Below are 21,459 nucleotides of genomic sequence, written 5' to 3' on the forward strand. Positions count from 1 at the left end.
TCTCTAATACTAAGCTGTAAATCCACCTGACCGACAACGACACATAAACACGGACAATGGGAAATGAATAGTGTCACTTTAGTCGTTTGCTGCATTGAAAAATGTTTTATAAAACTTCAGATGTTTGATATCAGCCCTGATTAAAACTATATAGATTTAAATTATGAGTATGACAATCTGACCATAAACTAGGAACCAACCCTCTGAAAATCCCCTTTAAACATCAAATAGATGTGGGTCATGCTCGCTGGAGGTCCATTAATGTGATTTAAAAGCCTCCAAATAACTTGGAAACTTCTTAAATTCAGTAACTCTTCTTGCTATCAAAGATATAAGTGAGAATGGGAGTGTTCCAGCTGGAGATGGGACACTTTGAAGGTAGATTTTTGGCATTTCATTCTTCTCGTAAAATTGAGACGAATCGGTCTCAATCAGCTCAGGTTGACTTCAGAAACATACCAATATAGTCGACTTGGTAATCCCCGCACTCATTACAGGTTAGCTTGCCATATCTTTGTTCTTGACTGCTGATGTGTTTCTGTGCTTGTGCAGTGATTCCCCATTCTCTTCAGGGTTGCGTTTTTAATTGCACTTTTCCAAACCCTTTAATTGGCTCTTCAATGGGAATATCCCTGTGGAGGATTTCTGGGTCGACGCTTGCTTAGTGGAGCTCAGGACAGCGCAGGGAATGCTGTCGTAATTTGCCACTGTAAACAAGCAAAGCCCTCCCATGTGATGGTTTTTCTCAGGCCGAGCTAATCTAGAAACAGCCATACATTTCCAAATATATAAATATCTACAGACATACACACATTGAAAGGAGCTGGTCTTTCCATGGGGACACATTGCTGATCTGATGGGGAAAGCAAAGGAGGAGTGGTGAGGAAGAGTAATGGGGAGTAAATGTGCAGTTGAGAATCTAGGACAGCCTGGAAGAAGTACTTTTGCACTTGTTCTTTCTCCTCGCCGTGTTCGGGTTGGTGCTCCGGTGTTGATGAAACATGACATGGCATCTCTCCTCTCCTCCTTGTCAGGATTTTTCCACCTCCATCTGTCTTGCAGCAAAGCTGTCTTTCCTTTGCAGATGCCATCTCATCTCCATTTCTATCTCCGTCTCCATCATCCTTTTACACTTTCCCATACTGCACACGGGATTGCACAGCGTTGCGTATTTTTGTGACCTTAAAGAATACCTCATTCCTTATTTTGCTTCACACAGACACATGTCTGTATTCTCCCTCAAACACAAGTTCTTCAGGTTGTTTATGGTGTTTTTGTGCCTTTGAGTTGGCTCTGAAGCTGAGCAAAGTGAGGGAGGAGGTAACTCTCTTTATGTCCTAGTTTCTCTGTAGTGGGGACTATTGGATGTTGCACTGTGTCCTTTTTAGTTTTGGCTCCGTCTTGCCCGTCAGGCGAGCAGGGATTAATTCTCTCCGGCTGTGTGAGGTTCTTGTGTGGATCAATAGATCCAGTCGCTCCTTATTTGAAAGGGAGGGCACCACACTGTTTGTTTTGGCGACAGGAGGGCAGCCCCGGTGAGGTAGTGTTAACAATATGCACCGTACATCAGAGCAGTCTCCGACTGTAGCCGGAGCATGCAAGCCGAACAGTGCCGTACAGTGTGTGTGTGAGTGTGTGTGTGTCGATGACAACAACGCTGTTGTGACGTGAATGCAGATGCTTGCAGGAGCGCTTCATTGCCTTCAGAGCCGTAGTCCTAGTCTCTGAGGCTTTATGAGGGCTTGATAAAGAGTTCAGGTCACAGTGGCAAGTGGGACTATCCGTGCCACTGTCTGTTCAGAATCGATAAAGAGCGGGGGCCCTGGGGCCCTGGATGGGCCTGTCAGCGCTCACGCCAGCCTGATGCTGAGGGTGAGTTGGTCTGTGCACCGCCAAGGTCGGCCGTAGTTATGAAGAGGTCGAGGATTTGTGCTAGGTAAACACACTGTCTTCTCCCTGAGAATACAAAGCAGCTGCGCCGTGATGACTGTCAGAGAAAAGAGCACGCTGACAAAACAGCGAGGCCAGGCTGGAGGACAGCAAAGACAAGAGAGACAAAAAAGCAAAAGAAAGTTGATAGCAAAAATGTTGAGAAAGAGATAAAGAGAAGCTGTGGGCCAATCGGATGAGTTAGTAGTGTGAAAAGATTTTTTTCTAAAATGTACATGTTAAAAGAAGAATATAACAATCAAGGTTGTACTGGTTGAATAGCGGCGAGCCAGTATCAGATGTGCTTTCAAGGGCTTGAACTGCATGAAGATATTTCTCATTTAAAGAAAAAGTGTGACAGGGCAAGAACAAGGCGAAATGAGTGCTGAATAATTGCAGATCCGAAGCAGCACAAATGGAGATTTGCATTGTTATGTGGGAAAAGTAATACAATTTCTTTTCTGCATAGTTTATGGTTTGTTACATGAGTGGCTGCTACATTATTCAGTCAAACAGATGAGTTCAGTCTTTTCATTCAGAAAGGCCAGAAGCTTTGCTCTCTCAGCTCATTCTGCTCTCTGTCTCTCCACGCAGCCCACATTTCTCCTGATTAATGCACACAGTAATTACAGCTTAATAGAAATGATGGTTTCATATTTCATTAGGATTCGTCTGTTTGTCTCATTCCAGATGAGAGTACACAGATTAGTCGACTGATGTTGTTTGATGAGCGCGCATGTTTCTGTGAAAACGGGGCACGCCGAGCTTCTGACTCAATCCGTCTTTACAAAGTGATGAAGGAATTAAACGGTGCATTGCTCTTGTGCTGATATTTTCTAATCCAAGGTGAATTTTTGAAATCGCTCAAAAACTAAAGTTTTGTATCCGTTCTGGCAAGTCTTCAAGGTTAAGAGAGTTCAGGCAAACTCGCCCATGTTCAGTCGGTTATTTCATAATTTTAGCAATACTTCTACTCGAGGAGGTTGTTGGTTTGATTCCCAATCTCACGCTGTCCAGGTGTTGAAGTGTCCTTGAGCAAGACATCAAACTACAGATTGCTTTCAATGGACGCCTTCCCCACTGCTTTGTAGCTGTCATGTTTGGTGTGTGTGTGTGTGTGTGTGTGTGTGTGTGTGTGTGTGTGTGTGTGTGTGTGTGTGTGTGTGTGTGTGTGTGCGTGCGTGCGTGCGTGCGTGCGTGCGTGCGTGCGTGCGTGCGTGCGTGCGTGCGTGCGTGCGTGCGTGCGTGCGTGCGTGCGTGTGTGTGATTGTTGGTCACATTCAAGGCAAAAAGGCAACTTACATCAGTGTTCATGTCAATATATGAGGTGATAAAAGGAGAAGTATTATACTTACATACACTGTGTCACGCATCACTTATATTGTTTCTTCTGTCAGTCAGTTTGGAAGAAATATGCACAAATTAGGATGAAAAATATAGTCAACTGCCCCATAAAGGTTGTCAGAGCAACTTATGTAATGAACATACATTCATGGGATGAGCAGCAGAGCTGAGTATGTCGGTTTGTGCCCATGAAAAATCTGTCAAATCATTTCTGCCAATGCCAAACAGCTTTTCTTTGCTGTTTGCACTTGTTTGGTGGATTCGATGCTTGAATTCCGAGGAAACAAGACATACTGCCAGTTTAACAATTCATTCATTTAACACACAGGAGATGGGAGTTATGTCGGATATATCCAATATCTCTCCTCCGCACAGGTCCAAACTAGCTCAACGTGACTTCTCTCGCTTTTTCTCTAAATTGTTTGACCATAGCTCTCACTCTGATCTGTTTGTGATTCACAAGGGTGTATTCTTCCCTATTTGTCAAAATCTAAGCTTTCAGTTGACCACAGGTGAAGTAAGATAAAATACACCTCTCAATCAGTATACAGTAACTTAGCAATAACCTAAAAATCCATTGATAAATATTTGTAATTTAAAATGTAAAAAAAAAGGCTAAATTGCACACACATCTTGCATATTGTGTATCAAAAATGTGTTTTAAGGTTAAAAAAAAGATATACATGTTGAATGAACAAACATTAGTTTTTACACATGTATTGATTTTTACTTTCATATACACCCCGATGGTAGAAGTGCTCAGTAATAATTTGGACCTTTGGTACTGTGGATAAAATGTGGATGGTCTTTGCAATAATCAATGTTACCCAGCTCTTGCAGAGGTTGATGTTAATTGCATTATTTTGACATAGACTTAATGGTTAAAATTAAAGTCTTCTATTCAGTAGTGGTTGAAACATGTTTTCAAATGATCCAACAATGACCACAAATGTCAGCTTCATTGTGAAATTAGAGGCAAAAAAAAAAATTATGATAGTAGAATAGAAAGTAGAGTAAAATGACAAATTCATTTTGCCGAGACAAGAACAAATAGCATGGCTTATAAACACAATCTAAAACGAATGAATCCCTGTGTGTTTGTTCACTGTAATTCAAATCTATTTCAGCAAACAAGACTAAATCCCAAGATTGACAGCATCTACTTGTTGATGGAAACTGCTGTATTGCACAAACTAAATTAAAAACCAAGTGATGGGCACCGCTCTTTCAGCACAAATCGAGCTAAAGCTTTTAGAGTATCTCCAAGCTGCAAGAGTAAAGACACATTCACTGTTATCAAGAGCTGTTATTGACTCCTTGCCCTCGTATTGCTCTTCAAAACAAATGCACGCAGTCATGCCAGGAAAGAAGTTCTGTCATCGGTTTTCTCTTAGAGAAAACAGCATGCAGGGTTTGTAGTAAGTGGATCCGTAATGTTGAGAAACATCAACAGCACAGATTTCTCTATGTAAATGTTTTATGCAAGAGTTTGACTGTCAATCTTGTCTCTTGCATTTCAGGAGAAGTGCTTCGTCTGGGGAAGATGTCGGGCCACACGGTGAATGGTGGCTGGTCGTCCTGGGGCTCCTGGTCTCAGTGCAGCAGAGATTGCAGCCGGGGAATCCGTAGCCGGAAGAGGACCTGCAGTAATCCCGAGCCCAAGTATGGAGGTCAGACCTGCCTGGGCCCAGCACAGGAGTACCAGGAGTGTAACATCACACCCTGTCCAGGTAGGAAAAACACATTCCACTTATCCCAGCAGACATGCATGGATGGTGAACAAATATTCATGAATTGAGGTGTCACTAAATGAAGCTTGCAGTGGTCCTCTCGCATGACTTTAATTGAGGGTTCGGATTTCGTCTTTTATGCTCTCTTCAATATCTACTGTCAGCTGTGTTTTTTTTAGTGTGCAGCGGCAATGTCCTGTGTATTCGCTGAATTTCTGTCACCACCTCGGGACCGACGATAAACTTTATCTGTCTACATGCTGGCTTTGTGACACCACATTTTATTACAGAGGCAATGGCAAACTGAATACTGACTTTGAATTGAGGCTGCGGGGAGAGGTGCGTCTCTCCCAGCAATGTGCGAGTTTCTCAAAATGTGCAATAAAGATTAGACTATTTCAAAAGTGAAATAAAGATTAACGGGAAATTAAATTAATAATTAGTCACTAGATACTGGAGAGATATACTGGCTCTTAAAAGGTTCAACAAACAGATTAAGAAAACAGTTTCAACCCTCAGGCAGCCAGCTCCTGCCCACTACCACCCCCTTTACACAAGACTGAGATGTAATAATCCTCAATCCCTTGTATTTATTTGATTCTGTTCATTAGTAGTGCCAGCAGCGAGGTGCCAAACAGTATCACGTTGTTCAAACAGTGATAATAAATCCACTCTTCTTACTTTTTGAAAAGTTAAAAGTCGTAGAAACGTTCAGACAAGCTGACATGTCGTTTTTAATTGAGGCTGTTTATGCTGGCAAATGCTTGCTGATGCTAATGTTTCTTATAGTCAGACAGATTTCATGTTCATGTCAGAAAGACTGAAGGCTTCTGCAGACTGTGTGGGATTTGAACAGTGTCATCAGTTCATTAGCTGCGACACTCTCCCAAGTTGATCTCATCAGTTTGGGTATGACAGTAAGTTTGACGGTATGATGTCACGCCACACTGAAGGAGATTCACCAGCTGCTATGATGTACTACAATACACAAGAGTAGCAATGTTATCATCCCGTCACGTATCCCCCTGGTGCCTTGGTAAAGAAAAGAAACTCAGTACCCCGAGACTCAAGCCGTTACATAAGTATAGTCCATTACATTTGTATTCATCATTATCATTATTATTAGCATTAGTTAACACTTATGCCACTAGGTTTTGATTTGAAGCACTGTATATCAAATAGTAAATGGAAGATTGAAATTGCGCCACACTGTCACTTTGACACACAGACCAATAACAACGGTCATGCAGGCTTCCATTTGGAGTTCACTTTACCGCCCAAGGTCAGTTCACTGAGGATCGAACCACTGATCTTCAGTGTGGACCTACTAGTTGAGCTGCAATTGTCCTGTTTCATTCAAGTGTGCAATTATTAGTGAGGAGAAAGTTTGAGAGTTTTTGTAAAAGAAATAGGTTTGCTCGTAGAGAGGGAATATGTCATTTTTCTCCAGAAAGGTGTATAAATCAAACCTTTCCTGGAGTGAGATTTTCACAGCACCCTGTGTTCTTTCAGCCCTCATGTCAACTTTAAAATACCTGAATTCACGTCATTGCACATCATTCTCAGGGTCTGGTTTTTTGTTTTTTTTTACCGATTAATGGATTTTCAAAAAAAATGATCCCGGCAGAAAAGTGTCTCACTAAATCATCAGAAAGCATGAAAGAAATCAGTTGCAGATAAGAGGTGTGACGAAGACCCCAATTTGCGCCAAGAATCAAAGAGACAATCCCTGTGGCGCTCCAGTATGTAATTACATTGCTGGGTAATTATGCTGCCAGCGATGGGAGGCCTTATTCTGTTGTGAAAAGCCCTGAGACAATGCATTTTCAACACTCCTCTGGTGTAAGATGGCAAGAGGAAGCTTTCTAATTAAAAGAATACTCTGTCTGACAAGAGAAGTAAGCTGTCTAAATGGAAATCCAGCGCTTAGTTTGAAATAAAGCACACCTGGTATCCAACGCGGACGCCAAGCAGGACGTTATCTCAAAAGATTAATCACCCCCCCCATTGCAAAACAGGTTCGCTATCTTTGTAAAAGTCTAGATCTGTGTGGCGTTTCCAACACACACGATCTGTCTTCATGAGCACGCGCACCAGACACGGGAATGAACAGTCACCGATACTATTTTTACAACCTGTTAATTCATTCAGCCAGAGCGCTCACCGTACAGCTTCCCTGCAGCTTGAGCGCTGTCGCTAACAGGGTGAGCGTTTATCAGCTCGGAGCTCAGAGGACGACTTCAGATGGAGAGCGTCCGATTGGCTTCATCCAGGACGACTGCCACAAGTGTTCCTCTCGAGTGAAATGCAGAGTGAATGCGCTTCGATTTTCCTGTGCTGCATCGCTGTGCTAATACATGTAGTACACTTTATTGTGGGACGTTGACTGTAATAATACCAGAGCTGCAGTGTGTTGATGAACAACTCAACACTCTTTTTTCCCCCCAAAGGAACTGACTTTCCCGAGCCTAAGTAGCAATGAATACAAATGCCTACTCAATTAGCACCCCTCTGAAGGTGAGATATTATTGTGATGCAGGCAGACTGTGCTGGTAGACCAGTTGTGATTCCCTGTGGTTAATCCAGTGCTTATTTAAGCGTGTTGGTGCACTGTAAAGGAGGAGGTAAGAAAGAAGAGGTGTTCTAACTACAATTCATCGGGGGGGGGGGGTTTGGGTGGGGGGAGAATACCGGTAAGTGCACGTTTTTGTTGCGCCTGGGCTTAAGATGAAATGATTCATCGTCGACGGGCAGGAATCGACTTACGTGTCACTTTTTGAAAGAGAAATTACACTGAGATGACAAAAAGCATTGGCAACTTCAATTACCTGCGTAACGCTGCCAGACATCTACAGGTCTTTAAAAGCAATCGAAAAAAGGATTTTCTCACAATGAAGTGAGGTTTTATCCAGATGATTGGCAAAGGATATTTACCTCTGTTGTGTTCCATGTGCAAAGATCGCCCCCGGTTCGTCACTCTTTTTTACTTGTGTCTTTTTACTCCTCCCTCATCTCCAACCCTCAATCTGTTCATCTATTTTTACAATGCGCCTTCTTTGTGTCTTTTGTTTGCACACCAATGCTGTCATAAATATTCATGTCTTTTAAACGTCTGTTGTTTGTCACTCGGCACCATGTGAAGAGTGGAACGACAACACGGATCAGGAGGCTTCATTTATCTTAATTAATCACAGAGGGGACCAGGTTCAAGGGTTGTGGGGGTCAGGCGTTTGTCATAACACCCGGATCAAACACTGTCTCTCTATTCAAAGCACTCTCGCTCTTCTGCACGTATTTAAAGTAACTCATATTTTGCTGCTCATTTCAAATGGAATGACTTCCAATCACTTCAGAGGAAATCATCGATGGAAATCACTTGGAAACTCAAGTCATAAAAATATGATTGCACACGTTTCAGGAGCCATTTTCTTTGAAAATTACAAACTCTGACTTTCCCCTGCTGTTCTATGCCAGTTCCAGTTACTAATCTCATCACGCAGATCTTGCAAGACTAACAGTTTCACTGTTATATTTACTGTTTAGTGGATGGCAGCTGGTCATGCTGGTCTTCATGGTCCAAGTGCTCAGTGACGTGTGGAGGGGGTCACTATATGAGGACGCGAACCTGCAGTAACCCCCCTCCAGCCTACGGAGGAGACATCTGCCTGGGTCTGCACACCGAGGAGGCATTGTGCAATACACAAGCCTGTCCAGGTATACACACGCACACGCACACACACACACACACACACACACACACACACACACACACACAAGGCTGTGCACAGACCGAGATGATAAGCAGCTTAGTGCCTCACCTCGGTCACCAATCCATCACAGGTTCATTGCTTATTTTCTTTGGTTTCTCTCAGTCGCTCAGAGGGCACTCATGCATTACTAATATTCACAAACTCATGCACCGCACTGTGCACTCTTGCACTCTTGCACTCACACACACACGCACACACACACACACACACACACACACACACACACACACACACACACACACACACACACACACACACACACACACACACACACACACACACACACACACACACACACACACACACACACACACACTCACTCATTGGACAGACTGTGAGGTACGCTGTCATTGCTGTCTGCAGAGAGTTGGTCCAGCTGGTCCGAGTGGTCCCACTGTGACTCCAGCGGCGCCCAGCTGCGCGTGCGTCACTGTGATGTCCTTTTTCCCACCGGAAACCAGTGCTCAGGAAACAGCAGCGAGACCAGGCCATGTTCTGCTGATGCTAATTTGATACCAGGTATATACACACACACACACACACACACACACACACACACACACACACACACACACACACACACACACACACACACACACACACACACACACACACACACACACACACATATATCCTGCACCACCATATGCCCACAGCGGTAATTCAGTTCATTTCTAAGACTCTTGCGATAATGAAATACCTTATTGATCGCTCTAAGGGACCCTTCTCATGTCAGAGGTCAGGTTCAGCGACAGGGCAACTGTTTTGGAGATGGTTGGGATTTGCACCGTCTCCTGAGGACTCATGAGTGCGGCAGGTGATTACATGGGGGCGTGAACTCGGGTGCTTCACTTAAGGGCAGTCTCCCCGCACATTCCCACAACCCCGCTGCTGTATTAGTTTCATTATGAGTCTTGTCAGGCCATCCAAAAAGCACTTAGACCAGCAGTTTCACTTTTCTAAGATGGAGAAAACGGCTCCTGTATGCTGTTTTGCTAACTCGATCCATGAGGCAGTTTTGCATTTTTCCTCGCTCTTTTCTGGCATCCCTGTTTCCATAATTATCCTAACCTTAAATGTTAACATCTCCCTACTGATCAGATACATTGCAGTGCTAAGGAGATAATGTGTGGGAGGGTTTGTGCTATTTAACAATGAAACTGCAACAATGTTTTGGTTTTTTTTATTTCAATATAATTAAGCAGATGTAAGGTGCTAAAACTGGCAAAACACGATAACACCAACTGTTCATCAAGGTTGCTGACTAACAGAGACACCCACTCTCTGGCTCTGTCTCACACTCCCAAGCTGCCTGACAAAATCTCACCCCAAGCAACAGACAACCTCAGAGTCACGGCATCAAAAAAAACTTTGCACAAGTTTCAAATGTTAAATAGTGTTTCTCTGCACACAAGACAACATCTGGTGTCTCCTTTCTCGCAGTAATACGTTTCCATAAACACACCTCACGTGGCAGAGATCAGCCAAATATCACAAAACTCTTTTTAATTGCCGTTAACTTATTCATAGACAGACTGAAAAATATCGGCGCTCTGGCCGCTGAATGTGATCCAACTTTAGACAATATGTGAAGAGGAGCCGACAGATTGTTTTGGGGGGGATTTTGGTCTCCGGGGTTTATGTAACACTTGCAGCATCATATAACTACAGAATCAATGTGTGATTCCAGAGCAGGTCTTACCAAGGCTTGAACTGGTGAGGCAGGAGTGCGAACCACTGCTGCACAAAGGTTAACGATATTCAAAAAAAAAAAAAAAATCCTTATTTTTTTGCGCAACCTCACCTCTTAAGGAGTTTCAAAGGTCAGTTCATCAAATTTACGAGGAATTTGTTTATTTAAAAAGTTTTTGTGTAGCGTGTACTCTCCACAAAAGGTTTTGTCCTAGTTTTGTAAGATCTGCCAATGAATAGAATTCAATTTTAGCCTTTGTTAAAAAAAAGAGCATTTAAAATTCTAACTTTTCTTTTCAGAATCATTTCCCAATAGAAAAGAACAGAAGGGATCATCAACAGAATGAACTTTCTGCAGCTTAAGTGGGGATGTTTTGTTTTTTTTGTTTTTTTACTTCAACACTTTTGATAAAGGTGTGTTCACTGAGGTCTGTTGAATTTGGCAGCTTTGTTGTATTTGAAGAAATCACCCAGATCACCTCTTGCCTTCACCACTACCTCTAAAAAGGAAGGATTAAAGAAATTCAAAGCACCGTGACTCTACTAGTTGAAATTCATTCTGCTGTCCAGAAACTTTTATTAGTATTTTTCATAAGCCTGTGGAGTTTTGAATATTCGAACGACGTCTCAATATCGAAGGTAACAATAGCTCCCATTTTACCATTCAAAGCTTTATCAATAAATGTAACCACCCTCCCATTGATCAATATTACATCACTGGAGCAGCCAAAATACTTAAAAACCTAAGTTAAGCAGGGCTGCAAGAGTGAAAAACACTTTCATGCCGCACTCACTTTGTCCTTAAAAATAGTAAATTTGTATATTTATTAAAGTATTTCCATATTTGAAATATTGATACAGTTACTGGGAATGTCTCAGAGACAGGCAGTCACAGACACACATTGATACCGACAGATGCTTTGTAACACCAAATAGCCTCACATGCATAATGGTGGACTGTGAAGAAAACCCACCCACACCCAGGAAGAACATGCAAACTCCACACAGACAGGCCCAGATTTGAACCCCATCATTGCTTATTTTATCATTTTAAACTGAATTTTTTTTCCTGGAATATTGGGCATATGTTGTTTTTTCCTTGATTTATTTTGAAAAGCGAAGACAACTTCAACCAAAACTTTCAGATTTGGCCTCCAAACAGCCACGATATCAATGAAAGCCCCCAAACTTAATCCTTTTCAGGGATTACCACTCTCTCTACAAAAACAAAACTTTTTATTATGTGTTTTGCTATATTGTAGCCAAAAGCCGAAAAGTTTTAAAGAACTCAAGACATACTTGCACACTCGTATCTCATGCAAGCTCCACATATTGACGTTTCCTCAGACAAGCATCTTCCTATTGACTTTCCGTAATGTGAGATACTGAAAAACATTGATCTGTTCTCTTGGAGATCATTAAAACTCCTCCATTGAACAAAAGACGCTTACCCTTATGTTTTTCACGGTGTATTACATTGAGAATACGCCAAGGACCATTAAATGATTTTTTTTTTAATATATATTTGCAAAATTTATCGCAAAAAGGAATTCCTAGAGTTCAAACCTAAGGGTCCATTAATTATTAGACTGAATAAACATTTGAATGAAAAATACATTTGTAACCTTTCTTTATTAATTAAAGTGGATGAAATAGTCATGAAAGCCTTCACAGGTCTTACAGAATTACCCATTTGCCTTTATACCTTCTCATCCATCCCCCTTTATGGGAAAGGTAGTCCATTAAGGTTCATTAGCAATGTCTTGTACTTCATTTCCTTTAATGGAAGCTGATACTTTTCATAAACCACTCCAGGTGCCAGAGCCGTGATTAGCTACTGGAGTCTTTTTACGATAATCTGCTCCACATAAGGTGCAGCTTTCATCTTCACTCTCACCTTCAAAGGGGCAATTTTTCATGCTAACAGGGGGGTAGCAAGTGTAGGTTTTGGCCCTAATACTGCTGTCTTTTGCTGTTTCTTCTCTTTTGTCAGAGGTCTCGATTGCCCGCTCCAGTCAAGAGGAGAGGCGCTGTGGAGGTAATTTGTGTGTGTGTGTGTGTGTGTGTGTGTGTGTGTGTGTGTGTGTGTGTGTGTGTGTGTGTGTGTGTGTGTGTGTGTGTGTGTGTGTGTGTGTGTGTGTGTGTGTGTGTGTGTGTGTGTGTGTGTGTGTGTGTGTGTGTGTGTGTGGGTGCATGATAAAGAGTGTGTATCACACCTGGTATAACACACTTTACGTGCACGAAATTCAGATGTGAGCTCACCCAAGAAACTGTGAAAAAGACACTTTGTATATAGAGATAGTTAAAGTTGATTAGATGTTTTGTGGGTGTGGTGTAGTGAAGCCATAAAAAAAACAACTCTCGACTTTAAATGATTGTTTTCTGCAGTCAACACCGTACCTATGTATTAATTACTGTATTAGACTCCTGTTGGAAAATATTAAATGACCAATTATATCCGGACTCTGCTGTTATCAGTTGCTAATTGCTTGATTAAAAGAAAAAACAGCACACAGCAAAAAGTATTCAGCTGTAACAGAATGTAATACATTCAGCATTTTGTGTTTAGAGCAATGAAAGATGGATATAAGTGTGTGGGGAAAAAAGCTTGTGTGGCACACTGTGTAAACACAAGAACAGAAAAAAAGACAATTAGACAAGAAGATGCAACAAATATTCTTTATTTACTTCACCAGTCCAGGAGGGTCTCATTTTATTGGTGAACACGCCATCGTTATCATATGAATTGCTGCTTCAATTACCACTTGCACACCCCCCCAACCCCCCTACCCCTCCTCTCTCTGTCTCCCTCTCTCTCTCTCTAACCCTTCCTATGTCTGTCCTCTTGCAGATTTCAACCTCTTCCACATGATCGCCGTGGGGCTCAGCAGCTCCATCCTGGGTTGTCTGGTCACCCTGCTGGTCTACTCGTACTGCCAGCGCTACCAGCAGCAGTCACACGACGCCACCGTCATCCACCCGATTTCGGCCGCGCCGCTCAACACCAGCATCACCAACCACATCAACAAACTGGACAAATACGACTCGGTGGAGGCCATCAAGGTTTGTGAGGCAGACGCGCTCCGGAGTTCACTGAGGGTCACACGCGACAGATGTAGCGGGAAAGCATTTCCACACCGTTCAACTTGTGTCACGCTCCCGTTCTGAAACAGCGAGCGGCGGTTCGCCTCTTCGTCAGTTGTGATTAAGCGAACGTCTTGCTGCATGACACCGCCCGGCGCTCCCTCGTCACGCAGCAGATAGGCGGCCGTCTCCTCTTGCGTGTGCTCCTCTGGTGTGTGTCTCACTGTGTGACTGTGTTCCGTGTCAGTGGTCATACACTGCTTTCTCATAACACACTAATGCAATTACTTATCAGCGCCTGGGTAGGTAATCAGCGAGGAGGCTCACGCTTCTCACTCTTAGACGGCTTCTTTGTGTCATCATTGCGTCCTAAAGTGCAGACAGTCGAATGTGTCAGAGCCAGTGAAGCAGATCCAGCTACTCTCGTGGCACAAGCAGCCTCTTATCCACTGATACATCAGGCCTTTAGTGCCAGACTGGGCCAGCGATTAGTGCTTGTCCACGGATACTCAGTGCTCCAGCTGGTTTTCTTTTTTTTTTTTTTTTTTTTCCTCTCTCTCTTTTTCTGTTTTTTCAAGGATTCCCTATGCTCTGTGCTAAAAGGGATTTCAACCACTTTAACATCTGGTGCCTTTTTAACAGTTTCACCTGGGCAATGAGTGCCGTACTGTAATTTATAATAAATGCAATAAACTACATTAGCTTGAAAAAAAAATTTAAAGTTACATCTGTAAAACTGATGATGAGCACATTTGCAATATGTAAGGACTCGTAAGAACAGTTGCATAAATCATATTATCACCTTGGAGGAGCTAAACTTGCTGAATCCTGATTTTAATTATGTTTTATATGTCTTGCAGTTCTGTTTTATTATGTGTTTGATTGCTAAGGACCTGTGAAGTTGAGGTTTAGGCAATACTTTAAAAAGATCATTTATTATGCAATGATCTACATACCGAGTTTTATACAAAGTGCAGAAGAAACAGCTTGAGACTCTCAAAGTTTCAGCGATGGCATCAACTTGTGCTTTTTGTGGAAAATCTCCATGACTGCACCTGTCGAGCTTTGTTCTCGCACAGCTGATACGCAGCTTAAAAAATATTGTGGCAGAATTTGCAGTAATCTTTGCAACTGTGAGATCTTGAGTCTAGAAATTGGTGCCTTTTGGTTTTTGTTCTTTTCAATTCATTCTACGAGTGACAAAGTTTATCCAACAAGAGCAAACCTTAGCCAAGTGCCTGTTACAGTATTTAGAAGAGGACAGACACATCACACACATTACTGTGCTTTTTTTCTGAATAAAAAAAATGCTACCTCTAGTAAGAGTCATAGTTAATGATGTGTTCAGACGTGGCTCTGAAAACTATACTTACTTCTCCCTGTGTGTCCAAAACCGTTTAAAGTTAATTAGTGACTCGAGGTTTGTGCATGTGATGGTTTTCTCGCTGCACTGTAAACCCGAACAAGCTCACAGAACTCAAAACTAGAATATTTAAGTAATGTTGTTAAGTTTTTTAAGTTCATATAAAATAAATTATTTAAATATTATCTTTGGGTATCTGAGGATTATGTCTGAGAGATGTGCAAAATAATACAAACATTCAATTTCACATGTGTATATGCTAATAGATCAATATGGAACACAGTGTGATTCACTACCCCTGAAAACGTTTGCGTTGCGATAAGCTGCTGCAAACCAGATGCTGCTGTTTTTGTATTGACAGAAATTTCCTGTGTTGCAGATCATACTGTGATAGTTTTTGACAGATCCTTTGCTGGAACACTCCGATATGTTTGTTAAGCTCTTCTAGCAGCAATCTGAAATATCAGACCCCGAAGTTGGATGAAGCAGTGCTGAAGATGAATAGATTACTTGATTTTTTTTATGTACATAAATATAGCACCGTTAAATTACTCCCTTCATCTCACTTGCATAACTTTCCAGACTTTAATGAGGATTTTAGAAAGATTTTCGAAAGGTGTGTGGTTACAATGTTGTTTCATGACATTCAGGTTTCACAAATTGAACTCAGGCAGTTTTGTCCTTTATGTTCATCAGTTTCAGACATGGCAGAAATTGAAAAAGAAGCTCTCTGGACAGTGGATAGAAACAAACCATAAAATGTATTATTTCATTCTTGAGATAAACAGTCATTATGCATTTAAAGCAAGAAGCAAGTGCAGTATTGAGGCTGGTGTCAAATTACAGGAGGTTCTCGCATCCAATACTCTCATGCAGGAGCAAACATCAGCCCGGGCCTTTCTGTGTGGAGTTTGTACGTTCTCCTCAAGTGTGTGTGTGTGGGTGTGTGTGTGTTTCCTCTGGGTACTCTTGTTTCCTCTCACAGTCCAAAAACATGCATGTGAGGTTAATTTGTGACCCTAACGTGCCCCAAGGTGTGAATGTAGTGGCGGGCCGTGCATTTCTGACTTAGGCCCTCACTAGTGCTGGGTCCATCCACGCCTCAATAACTTTTTTTATGGCTACAAAAACCATGTTATGCAGAAATGCAGTATACAGAGCCATTGCATCACGGACAGATACTCGTATAGCCAGAATAAATACCTTTGCTGATGAAAAATTATCTGGTGTTCACAACTCTGCTTCAGCTGCAGCTCCGTTAAAAAAAGCGGCTGCTATTCCTGAAGCTTCTGGTCGAGGAGGGTGACAAACGTCAGCTTTTCATGGTCTTGAAAATAATATGACGGCAAATAACATTATCCTGAATCCTGCTATGGTGTTTGTAGTGAGCGCTAGTAAATTGTACTGGACCTTCGTTCGCTCGGAGTGCTGCGGTGCGTTCAATGACCTTGGAAAAGTCCGTCTTGAAAATTGTTTTGACAATAAATCTGCAACCAAATGTCTTCATCTTCTCCTTTAGTCATTGTAGGTTGACAAACCGCTATTTAATAAACACAATTATATATTTTTGTTCGTGCAGCTCGCTACAGATGCAGCCAGCGAGTGCCGGAGAGTGAACTCTCTGTCGATCCAATCAGAGGGCATGAAAACGTTGACGTCACATTAAGCCTTCAAGAAGGCTCTGAGTCGCCAATATCAAAATCTGATCGGTTGAAGCAGCAGCATGACCGACACTTGTTTTACACTGCAGACGCCTGCAGAACTGAAAGTGAAGGCCGAAGGCAGATTTCTTTCTCCTGGCATCAGGCAATGGCTGAAATATTATTGGTTAAAAATGTTAACATGGAAATACACTTGTGGAAGCAGCGCAGCCGGGAGAGAAGCTCTGAGGAGAAGCGGACAGACCATTTGGAATTATTTAAAAAGTATTCATGGGCTATAATCAATATCAATCTGTGATTCAGATATTTCTCTTAGGCCTGCAGAGAAGCCCTTGAAGGTCCTGACGGCCCGCCACTGTGTGAATGTGAGCGTGTGTGGTTGTCTGTCTCTGTGTGTTTCCCGGGTGATGGACTGGAGCCTGTCCAGATGTTTTGTGCACCTCACCCACAGTAAACTGGGATCAGTTCCAGCACCAATGCGACCGTGCACAGGATTAAATGGTATAAAAAATGGATTGTTGGAATAACGGGAAAAAACTATCAGGACTTTAATGTATTCTTTTTTTTAATCACTTTAGTAATGATTGAACAATTGCATTTTCAAAGAGAGTTTGGGCTAATTTAATGATTTCATTTTAATTTTAGACAGACTTTTTTAGTCAGATTATATACTTGAGACACAGAATTATTTATGAAGTAGCAGATATGTGATATTTGAATTCACGATGAGAGACTCAATGTCATAAGCTAAATAAATGCTATCTCTGTTTGTGAAACAAATTCACAGATATATAAAAAAAAGAAAAAGGGTATGTTAAGACTGTCACAGTGTAAACAGATCCTGTGCCTCCGAGGAAACTTCTGCCAATGTAATGTCATTAAACAATGAAGGTGTGAGCCTCATTCATCTGTCATGCAATGAGCGTCAGGAACATAATTCACTTAGTGCAGTTACAAATAGCAGTGGATATGAGTATAGACAATCCATGGGAAACTACAAAAGGAGCTGCGTGACAAATGAGCAAAGTGTAATTCACCAAAAGCAGGTTGTGCCTCCAGTCCCTCGTTTGCTGAGCGACGACAGATTCAGACGCTGCCGTGAATTTTCAGCCATTAAGTCTGCAAAATCATGAGATGCCTCTTTTAAGTGTTTATAGGGAGAACAGATGAACATGCAATGGCATATTTTACAGTATTTGGCCAGAATTCTGATGTTGATGATGTCTTAGTCAATATTTTAATGCACAGTGCATCACAGGCGCCAGTCAGAATGGGAGTTCAGTTTTTTTTTCAGCCAGCTGGAAGATTTCCAGGGGTCTAGTGGATGCTCACAAATCTAATTCAGTATTTAGCTGTAGTTTTATGTACAGTTCATCATGTTTCCAAGCCTCCTGTTAGACAGAATGAGACCTCAGGGTTTCTTTGCGGATGACTCTTGCCCATTCCTCTCCTCCTTGCAGCCAGATGTGTCGGTACTCTTGCCCTTGGACGACCCTGCCATGCACCAGCCTCTCTCTGCTAACATGGGGGTGTCTATGCGTGGACTGGAGATTTTCTACTAACCACTGACCTCTGACCTCTACAACATGCCGCCTCTTGACCTCCCCCAACAACTCTTTGACCCCCACCACTACTTCTTCCTCTTCCCCAACGTGCCCCGCCCTTCCACTTCCTGTGGCACTTCGTGTGTGTGGCAGGTTGGCGTACAATACTCTAGTTTCTCTTTCTCTGCTCAGATCGCTTCATCCCTCCATCATGACTCCCTCCCTTCTCCCTCCCTCCCGGCTTGTGAGAAGGCAGTGTACCCCTCCCTTATTTTACTCTTAAAATCAAGTGCCTTCATTTGCATGTTTTTTTCATATTTGTCTTTCTTGTTTTGTTGTGGGGTTTTTTTTTGTTTGTTTTTTTGCCTTGATGGATTGATTTGACGGGTTGAGAAGTAAAAATTCATTCGGATGTTGATTTGTTAAACTCCTCTGTTGCCTCTCTGTCACTAAAGCCACTTTGAAGTTGAAGAGAATTTCATCTCCCACACCAAAAATAAAAAATAAAATAAATCAAATATAATCACTCTTTGGCCAATTACTTAGATTTAAGGCAAGACAGAGTTAGATGATGTTAACAAGCATCTCAGCACAGCTGTTTAAAAGCAGCCATGGGGCCACCTGCAGAGACACATAACCATGTCCGGGGCGGCAGGAGTGTTGATTACATTCCCTTTGCGTGCAGATCACATAATGGGAATAAAGCAAAATATATGAGGTTTCCGTCCAGCACACTTGTTTGCCATCAGTGTCAGTTGGAAACATCCATCAGCTCCAAATGCAGCATCATCAAGTGTTCAATTACACTGCCCCAAGGGACTCCCAGCAAACACACACACACACACACACACACACACACACACACACACACACACACACACACAGAACCTGCAACAACAGACTGCACATGCATATATTTAGCAAATCGCTGATGCTGTACAGAGCTCTGCATCAGAAGCTCATTCTATGTTTACCACATCACACAGGCACAGAGAGTAGAGCGCCACCCCCATGGCTCTTCCTTATTGTTTAACAGAAAAGTGAGTTTCCTTTGATTGATTTTTATGGTTTTGATTGTCCTGGAGGACCAACAATCTGAGGGTCATAAAAACTGCTGATGCTGGGTATTAGAGATGACAGAGGTGGTCGTACGGATGTGCATCCAAATAATTCAGCCCTGTGGTGGCTTCTCATTTTTCCAGCTCGTTTGCAAATGCTTTGACCTTGCTCTGTGAAATGTATGTTTCATTCACTGAGCGACCTCCCATTGATTTGTGTTGCTCTTGATTTTCTGGCTTTTTTTTTTTTTTGTGCTTTTTTTTATGCTTTGGAGGATGCTAGATGGATTTGCTTTACCTTGCCATCTGGACTGAATAATCATTGATACATGCGTTGCATCAAAGGGCTGTCTGACTCCTCTCTCTCTCTCTCTCTCTTTTTCATTCCCAGGCCTTCAACAAAAACAATCTGATTCTGGAGGAAAGAAATAAATACTTCAATCCACAGCATTCCGGGAAGACCTATACCAATGCATACTTCACTGATCTCAACACTTATGATGACTATTGAGCTCTCGCCTCCATGCCATAGCCGGGACGCCCAATTTTCCTCCCATTTCGACTGTATTTTTTTTTTCTTTGTGCTTTGTATTGAGATTCGTGACACCATGCGTGGGATGTCCCACTCTGAGACTCTATGGCAGCTGGTATGGAATGAAAACACAGACACACAGTGTTGCCAACAGAGGGAAATACCCACTTTCTCTCAGGTGCCTTGGGGTACACTTGGAAAGCTCAAATATCCTGGAGGTATATTTTGCCTTGACTCTTGCCGAGAAATGGACGACTTGGATTTCCTAATGTGGACTTAAAAAAAAAAAAAAAAAAAAAAATGGGATTAGAGTTAACTCAGCTCAAAGACACAATGGGATTCCTTTTAACTTTCCTGTGACGCCTCTGAAACTGACCTGTATTTGTAACAATGGAAAATAACCACAAATCGCTTTGCATGATTTCATCTGATGTGTTTCTCTCGCTGCCGTTCTGTTTTATTTTGCATGATTGATCGCATTCCAGGTTCTTGGGGACTTGCAAGCAGCGTCTTTTTTTTTTCCCACCCGTGAGTCTTATATTCAGGATTGGTTGCTGTGATGTTGTGATACCACATGTTTTCGCAGCAGCAATCTCCAGATGGATGAATACCACCTCCAATCCTGGAATCGGGATGTAGATATTTGAAGTCTGTGGTCAAGTTTTTCCATGTTTTATGCTTGTTTTTTTCTTTTATACATTCTTTTGTTTTTGATTTCTATATTGCCTCTCGCAGTTACAGGTTATCAAACTATCAATGTTAAATTGTTTCTTCTCTTTCTCTTTTTTTTTGCTTTAAAAAAAAAATTGATTTATGTACAGATGTTTAAGTTTGAAGCCTATGTCTGTAGATTTTCTAAATGCATTTATTCAATGTCCCAAGGGTTTGAGGAAGATTTTTCTTTGGGGAAAAAAAAAGGAGAGAAAAACGCTTATGTGCATTTTGGCAATTAATTGGGAGCATTAGTCTACATCGAGCTTAGTCTTTGTCATTGTACTTTTTATATATTTTTGGTAAAAAAAAATGTTTTGGAATTTTGATAGTGCTCTTCCTTCATTTGGCTTAAAGGTTAACAATGTATTTGTGCAAGCAGGATGTGAACAGCATTTACTGTACAGATGGAGCATAGCAAATACAGTTCTCCTGAACCCCAACTGGAGCATTACCTGTGTACTGTAAGATGAAATTCATTCATCAAATTGAGATTTTTTTTCTGTTGAGACTGTATAACCAAATATTAGGTTATTCAATGATTCAGTTGCAACTAACTCTTTTTTTTTTCATGTTTGCTTGTGTTACTGTGCATAAATTAAAATTGCTTCGTACACAAAAGTCTTGTCAGTGTGAGTTGTACAGATCGAGAACCACAGTGAAGTTATTTTCTCTGACTTAACGATGTCTGAAGCTCGAGTGAAACCAGGCCGCGATATCAGACGATCGTGACGCGCCTCGGCGCTGTGTGGTTGACTCCGACAACTCAACAGACTTTGATATTCCTCAAGCAACACTCTGCAAATCTACTGCACACACCAGCACTTCATAAATCATCCAAAACCAGAGTAAAAGACTCCCCCCACCTGTTTTTTTAAAAGGAGTCTTCAGCAGAGCCCTGCAGTGACAAATGGCATCGGCAGCAGAGGAAGGATTCCTGAAGGATACAAATCGTGCACAGCAGCGGGGTAAAGGTGGTGCTGGTGGAGTCGAAAGTCCAAACTCTAATCTGTATGATGGGGTGTAATACCACACACCATG

General features: G+C 42.0%; 1 protein-coding gene across 1 annotated transcript in view; it reads left to right on the plus strand.

Annotated features, from left to right (window-relative positions):
* The window catches only part of sema5a (sema domain, seven thrombospondin repeats (type 1 and type 1-like), transmembrane domain (TM) and short cytoplasmic domain, (semaphorin) 5A), a 145,860-nt gene extending 124,839 nt beyond the window's left edge, over positions 1-21,021 (plus strand). Inside the window, exons 17-22 of the mRNA XM_080515431.1 lie at positions 4,794-5,003; positions 8,547-8,717; positions 9,137-9,292; positions 12,459-12,503; positions 13,317-13,528; positions 19,567-21,021. Coding sequence (XP_080371557.1) covers positions 4,794-5,003; positions 8,547-8,717; positions 9,137-9,292; positions 12,459-12,503; positions 13,317-13,528; positions 19,567-19,686 — 914 coding nt within the window. The 3' untranslated portion in view covers positions 19,687-21,021. The remainder of the gene's footprint in view (positions 1-4,793; positions 5,004-8,546; positions 8,718-9,136; positions 9,293-12,458; positions 12,504-13,316; positions 13,529-19,566) is intronic.
* Positions 21,022-21,459: the final 438 nt, after the last annotated feature.

This window comes from Blennius ocellaris (genome assembly GCF_963422515.1).
Source record: "Blennius ocellaris genome assembly, chromosome: 19".
NCBI classification, from domain to species: Eukaryota; Metazoa; Chordata; class Actinopteri; order Blenniiformes; family Blenniidae; genus Blennius; species Blennius ocellaris.